This window comes from Meyerozyma guilliermondii, genomic scaffold, assembly GCF_000149425.1.
Source record: "Meyerozyma guilliermondii ATCC 6260 scaffold_8 genomic scaffold, whole genome shotgun sequence".
Lineage (NCBI taxonomy): Eukaryota > Fungi > Ascomycota > Pichiomycetes > Serinales > Debaryomycetaceae > Meyerozyma > Meyerozyma guilliermondii.
In genome coordinates, this window is record NW_001809793.1 from 185,155 (window position 1) to 192,384 (window position 7,230).

At 47.6% G+C, this 7,230-nt stretch overlaps 4 protein-coding genes across 4 annotated transcripts; 3 read left to right on the forward strand and 1 right to left on the reverse strand. All coding sequences in view use genetic code 12, as the record gives it.

Moving 5' to 3' along the window:
* Positions 1-152: 152 nt before the first annotated feature.
* ALG11 (alpha-1,2-mannosyltransferase) lies at positions 153-1,922 on the reverse strand (the record flags this gene model as incomplete). The annotated part of the gene is made up of 1 exon (XM_001481975.1): positions 153-1,922. The coding sequence occupies one exon, from the start codon at positions 1,920-1,922 to the stop codon at positions 153-155; it is 1,770 nt and encodes a 589-aa protein (XP_001482025.2).
* Positions 1,923-2,126: 204 nt separating this feature from the next.
* PGUG_05789 (uncharacterized protein) lies at positions 2,127-3,404 on the forward strand (the record flags this gene model as incomplete). The annotated part of the gene is made up of 1 exon (XM_001481976.1): positions 2,127-3,404. One exon carries the CDS (start codon positions 2,127-2,129, stop codon positions 3,402-3,404), a length of 1,278 nt encoding a protein of 425 aa, XP_001482026.2.
* Positions 3,385-4,764, forward strand: PGUG_05790 (methionine aminopeptidase; the record flags this gene model as incomplete). The annotated part of the gene is made up of 1 exon (XM_001481977.1): positions 3,385-4,764. The coding sequence occupies one exon, from the start codon at positions 3,385-3,387 to the stop codon at positions 4,762-4,764; it is 1,380 nt and encodes a 459-aa protein (XP_001482027.2).
* A 1,410-nt stretch (positions 4,765-6,174) lies between these two features.
* PGUG_05791 (uncharacterized protein) lies at positions 6,175-6,639 on the forward strand (the record flags this gene model as incomplete). The annotated part of the gene is made up of 1 exon (XM_001481978.1): positions 6,175-6,639. The coding sequence occupies one exon, from the start codon at positions 6,175-6,177 to the stop codon at positions 6,637-6,639; it is 465 nt and encodes a 154-aa protein (XP_001482028.2).
* Positions 6,640-7,230: the final 591 nt, after the last annotated feature.

Genomic DNA, 7,230 nt, shown 5'->3' on the forward strand with positions numbered 1-7,230 from the left:
TTTTTCGTAATTTTCACACTTTACATTTTTCACATTTTTCACAACTGGAATTTTCACTTAGCAAGTTTCATAGATTCAGTTTTCTACCATCAAGTCAGCTTACAGTTCTTACATCTGCATTCTTTTTCGTCTCACTTCACTTGTATAATTCTTCAGTACACTCTATGCACTCCCTCTCTTCTATCCTCTCTATACTGCTTTTCCAACACCTCAGCTTGTCCCGCATAATTATTCCACTTTTGCTTAAACACCTTGTCTGAGAACTTGTCGAGGACAAGGTTTCGGCCCACTTTGCGCATTTCGTCCAATTGTTCATTGTCCTGAAGATGTGTTAAAAGTTGCGAAAAAGTAGGGTATTTTATTTCACCAAATTTCAAAAATTCACCGTCGATTTCACCATCAAAGTCTGGATCCTCCTTGCATTTGAAGAAAAACCCACTGTCACTGCTCCAGCCCGAGGCAACACTGCCATTTTTATTAGTAGCCAAATCAAGCAATGGACCCGCAGAAGCATGCACCAACGGTATGGCACCCAGTGCCATATATTCCACCACACAAATGCCAAAATGCTCATTCCACATTGCGTCAATACCATACTTGGCGCTCGAGAGCCATTGACCCAATTCTTCATAGGAAGAGTCTTGAACAAACTCCACATATGCTTCGAGATCCAAGTCTTTCACTTTGGTTTTGAGAGCTTCAAGTGTAGCTGTATCGTCTTTTGTACGACAAGAACCAAGGAACACCAACGTAGGAAGCGATTTTAATGGCTGGTGAGACTTTTTGAAAGATTGAAGGTATTGTGCGTATTCCTCAAGTACCACCAGATGACGTTTTTCTGGGCGAAATTGAGCAACATACAAGATAATGTTTCGCTTTGTGTTTTGACCTTGAGCTGTAGATTCGGTGCCGCACGGAGGATACAAGATCTCCATGGCTCCGAGGTTCCATGACCATACCAGCTGAAGATGGTTCAACGTCCAAGTTCCATTAGTGAGAGTTATGTCCACCAACGATCCCAAATATTTATAAAGATAATATAAGGATGTCCAGTAGAACAACTTGGCAACTGCCAATGAGTTTTGCAACGATGGAGTAAAGGTTTTCAAATCAGCAAATGACTTGTACCGGAGTTTCCCGAACATTTCTGACTGGAGAACAGGGTAGTGAACATATGCCACAATTGGAATTTTGAGAGCCAGCGAAACAGCACTGTAACTTCCGGGCAACCCCATTGTGTCCACCCAAATATCAGGCGAAAGCTCGAACATGGCTTCGAGGGAAAGAAGAAACAGACCCAACATCTGCCCCACCAACGTGAGTCTAGGCCAAGATTTGTCATCTATCCACAGTCCAAATCGGCGCAAGTATATGAATACAACACGGGAAGAGTCAATTCCTCCGGTGTGGAATTTTGACTGAGCCTTTTCTAAAATTGCCAATGGCTCGGCGTCCAAATTGGTGGTGTAAATTGCAACAATATTTCTGCGGTCAGCAAGAAGCGTAGCCGCCACTGCGTTCCAAAGAACTCTTTCACCACCTCCACCATTGTTGGCGTACGGGTGGAAAAAACCATAGATAATTCTTCGATTGACATCATTTGTTTCTCTTCTGGTCATGGAATCCAAGAACAGATTGCCCTCGTTCTGCTTATCTTCCGGCAAGATCTTGAGTTTGTTGTTCACGTAGTTGGTGTAAAACGAAGGCTGGGCACTGGCAAGGATGAGCCGGCGACGATAACACAGTCGTTTGTTGCCAACTTTGAGATAAATCGCCATTGGATGATTCATCACTTTTTGGATTTTTTCCTTCCAGTCATGAGGTGGAACCAACAAAAATCTAGGGAGAGCTACTCCGATAGCCTGGTAGAGGATGTAGGCGACCACGGCCACAAACCCTAGGAGAGTGAGAAGAAGGGACATGGAGAGAAGAACAAATAAGTCAATAATTCGGTCAGTGCGATAATTCGGTCAAGTGCGCGATAGTTACATAAGCCATCGCGATACCGGCGATACGCCATCGATACGCCGCCATCGATACACCAGCTGTCAGGGCAATATGGCTTACCTCAGCACGTCCCATTTGGTTAAATTGTCTACGCGTTCGCAAATTATTCTCCTTTTCGAATGCACAAGCTTCGAGAGAAAAACACCGGTGTTTCTCCCTCCTCTGGCAATACTTCGCTGCCCACCTCAGAAATGGACGACAACTCATCCTCTTTGGCAGGGTCTGGAGGCGGAGCGGTGGGAAAACCAAAAACCCCCTTGCGCAAAGATGAGCTAGAAAGAATAGCCCAACAATTAAAAAGAAGACTTCTGAAAGCTTCCATCACCGCTAAGCAAGCCAAGACCCCAGACCGGACCGCGTCGGCCATCTCGTATGCCTCGTTGCACACGGGGGTGGCAAACGACGGGTCAGCAACCAGAACTTCTGCGACCAGCACCGCGTCGTCTGGGTCGGCAATTCGGTCCCGCCAGCACAAGTCGCCGTCAGTGAATGGTATTCTCTCGTCGTCACCCATAGACCTCTACTCGCCTTCGGGCAGGTCTCCTACCCATATGAGAACGCCGTCGGCGTTATACAACATGCGTCGCAATAATGGCAGCGATTCGTCGCTTTTGGGGTCGCCGTCGCGCGGCCGGACGGGAACGACTTCGGGAACAGTTTCGGGAACGGCTTCGGGAACCACTTCTGCAGCTACTACGGTTTCTGCTCCGGCTTCTGCTTCTGCTTCTGCTTCAGCTTCGGCCAAACAACCCCAGATGGTGCTCCAGGAGCTCGCACCGTCAACCCCCGGCAAACACCACGACGGGGCGCTGGACGCTCCCACCCTTGAGCCTTCGCCGGTGCTCAATTCCACCAGCAACCCGCAAACAACCCCGACTCTTCCCAAGAAACAGCTCGCAACTCTGTTGCTCCAGACCCCCACCCAGCCTCAGCGCACGCCCAGAAATGGCAATGGCAATTTTAACGACACAGAGGGAGCGGATCTTCTCATGTACCTCGCCACCTCACCGTCGCCAGCACGATCCTTCACCACCAGCTCCAGCAAGTACAACGGTGGAAACCACTCCGCCAACGGAACGTCGCACAACTTTATTGCCCCACCTCCACTCACTCCAAAACGGCCCCACGTAATCAACTCGAAAACCCCACAGCGCCTCACCCCGCTGGTGAATCTTCTCAGCACATTCAACGCAGCCGGATTGCCGTCGTCGGCACTCACACTCACGCCGGCTGGGTTTAATATGAACGATTATGTCAACTTTTTCACACCTTCTCCTGGAGCAGCGATGGCTGCAAAACCAGTGCCTAGAACCCCTGATGTCTCTGCCAAACAAGTTGACGGCAAAATGATCAATTTCGATCGCGTGGGATTGTTCAATGGCGAAAACAAGGACTAATTCAGAAACCGTATCAATTCTACATACTCTACATACTAATCAGAAAGCCCCTGGTGCACGGGTGTATCGGGTTTTCCGATTTTCTCATCATCCAAAGATGAGAAGCAACATGAGTCAAGACAAAGAGGCAAATGAAATTGCTGTGAACACTACGGAAACAGTGGTGTCGACGCCAACTGATGTTACCACTGCGGAGACAAAAACCGACGGAAGTCCAGAAACCAATGCCGCACCAGCAGCAGCCAAAAAGAAGAAGAACAAGAAAAAGAAAAAGATTACCAGCATTGACCTGCTGTATCCGGATGGGGTTTTTCCCGAGGGAGAATGGCAGGAGTATCCATTGGAAATTAACAGTTATCGTACCAGTTCCGAGGAATTGCGATATCTCGACAACCAGCGCAATAACCACTGGCAGGATTTCCGTAAAGGAGCCGAGATTCATCGTCGGGTGCGCCACAAGGCCCAGCTGAGTATTCGTCCTGGTATGACCATGACGGAAATTGCCGATTTGATTGAAAATTCGGTGCGTAGCTATGCCGCTGCCGATCACACTTTGAAAGCCGGAATTGGATTTCCCACTGGACTTTCACTTAACGAGATTGCAGCTCATTATACCCCGAATGCTGGCGATAAGTTGGTATTGGGAAAGGACGATGTGATGAAGGTGGATATCGGTGTGCATGTCAATGGACACATAGTCGACTCTGCATTTACCATGACATTTGACGACGACCACAAGTACGATAACCTCCTTAAAGCAGTCAAGGAAGCCACCAATACGGGAGTGCGCGAGGCAGGAATTGACGTTCGTCTTAACGATATTGGAGCAGCGGTGCAAGAGGTGATGGAACTGTATGAGATGGAGATTGGCGGCAAGACTTACCCAATCAAGTGCATTCGCAATTTGAACGGCCACAATATCGGAGACTATGTGATTCATCTGGGCAAAACCGTACCCATTGTTGCCAATGGAGACATGACAAAAATGGAGGAGGGTGAGACGTTCGCTATAGAGACGTTTGGTTCGACCGGAAATGGGTACGTGATACCTACGGGCGAATGTTCGCATTATGCACTTTCTGAAGAGTACAAACAGGCCCGGGTTGGAACCGACAGGGCCAAGCAATTGTTGAAGACAATTGAGAGTAACTTTGGTACTTTACCATGGTGCAGACGGTATTTGGATCGCGTAGGCGAAGAAAAGTATTTGCTTGCGCTCAACCAATTAGTACGTGCTGGAGCTGTTCAAGATTATCCACCCATCACCGACAGGGCCGGAAGTTATACCGCCCAATTCGAGCACACAATCTTGCTCCATCCACACAAGAAAGAGGTTGTGCTGCGCGGCGATGACTACTGAGACAGATGAAGTAAAAGTTGAAGTGAAAAGCGAAGTGAAAAATGAGTGAAAATGAAGTGGTAATGTGGTATAACAGCCTTGTACCCTTTGTTTCAGTGCTGGTTATGGTGATACTTAAACATTATGGTAAAGTACTTGGTTTAGTGTATGATGCACTGTACTTCTGAGTCAATGCCACTGATTCATAGCCAGTATATAATCTCAATTCATGTTCCATTCATATCCATACCTCTTGTCCTCGCCTCTTGTCCTTTCCCTCTTTGTATCTCGTCTCTTTCCTTTGTCTGCTACCCCCCAATCTCCATCACTTGCATTATCACCGTTGCCTTCCCGTTTAGGAAGTTGTCAAGTAGCTCACTCGCGACCCTTTATGCGCGCCACAACCGATCCTACCCTGAGTTCCGGTCTCCCTCAAATTTGTGCCTCAATCAAGCAAGTGCTCATGCGGCTGGCTGCACGTCGCCTTAGATGTATCCGCGGGGCCTCCACTTATTTCCCCTTTGGCCCCCACCCCAGATTTTCCAACCCCCATCATCGCTGTCTTCATGTGACAACCCCGCCCCACCAGGTCGTGCGCTTTTGCGATTCGCTGTGATTTCACTAATTACTATATATTAGTGCGAACATAATTTCAACCGGGTCAAAATGGAAGTGCAACCTAGTGTGTTGGAGTTTAAAGGTAAGTGTTTTGCGCAAAAAGTTGATATCGCTACGATGCTGTGATACCATTGTAATCACCAAATATGTGGTTTTTGATGGATTATTTCGAATTTTGGGAGCGGTAATTTTTCACAAAGGGAGCAATGCAATGGTGCGGTGGCAGATAAAAAATGGTTTAAAATACATTAAACGTTGTAGGGGAACCACCAAAACCCCCCTTAGAGCCTTTAATGTACACCATTGACCCCTAGATTGTCGAAACAACACTTTATTATCGATATCGATTTCCCCGCAGTTCTTGTGAGAATTTCATGTTGCTGTCATACTAACCACAGGCTCATTTACCAAGCCCACCACCGAGTATCTCACGCTTTCCAACCCTACTTCGCAACCCTTGGCATTTAAGGTCAAGACCACTGCGCCAAAAATTTACTGTGTCAGAACCAAATGCCAGTATTTTGGAGCCTGGTGCTTCGCTGAAAGTGTCGATTATTCTTCAAGGATTCTCGCAACCATTTGCCTGAGGACTACAAAATGTAAGGACAAGTTTTTGTTGGTGTCTGTGCCTTGTCCTGGGTTGTCGGACCCACTGAAGGTGGGAGACAGCTGGAGCTCATTGGAGAGCAAGAACAAGCTGCAACTCGTATCCAAAAAATTGAGAGTGTCGTATGTCATTGGAAAGGACCAAAACATTTGATTCTGAGCCTGCTGCCACCGTGCACAAGCCGGTTACCCAGGGAGGTGAAACCAATGGCCACGAGCGTGGTTCCGGTGCCGGTTCCGGTTCCGGTTCCGATGCCAATGGACATGGAAGTGGAATTACCGGTGGAATTGCTGCTGGAGCTGCTGGAGCTGCTGCTGCCGTGGGGTACAAAGGTCATGGAGAAAACGATCAAAACCACGGAGGCTACAACCAGAACCAGGGCTACAACCAAAACCAAGGTCAAGGCTACCAAAATCAAAACCAAAACCAAGGCTACAACCAAGGCTACAATCAAGGTCACAACCAAAACCAAGGTCAAGGCTACAATCAGGGCCTCTCAACTCAAGGGCTATAACCAAGGCCAACAAAGGAGGGCTACCAAAAACTCAAGGTTACGGTGGAAACTATGGCAACGGTTGAAGGGGTACCTCCAGTGCTGCGGAATCTGGCCAGCGGGAATGTATGCTGCATTCGAGATTGGACAAGTCGCAACCACAGAGCGATTTGCATAAGGGGAATTGGAGGCGTCGAACGCCCGGGATTGCCAAATTTGGCAGACAAATTGGACCGCTTTAGAAAGGCGGAAAGTTCGCGGTCGAAGCAGTTTCTGGTGGATGCCGTTCAAGGTGTTTCGCTTCCTGTGGCGATTCTTTTGGTGATCATTGCGTTCCTCATTGGATGGTTGCTCTTCTAGGTGTTATTTATTGCACTATATATAACGAATGATATTCGAGTACTATTTGCAGCCGACTGCAGACTATGCAACAGACTGCACACTGAACTGGCCTGCACACTGAACCTCACTATCGATCGCGAAAAACCAACTACAACACTCTTTATCATGACCACGGCCACCATTAGGTCTGGCACCATAAATCTTCTCAATACCATAATAGGCGCCGGCATTCTTGCCATGCCGTATGGTATAAAACAAAATGGTTTGATTTTGGGTTGTCTTTTAATAACTTGGTCGGCGTGTACAAGTGCATTTGGATTGTATCTTCAAAATAAAGTAGCCAAGTATGTTGATCAACGAGGCTCTGTTCTGTATTTCAGCTTGTCCCAACTCACGTATCCACATTTATCGGTGGTTTTGACGGGGC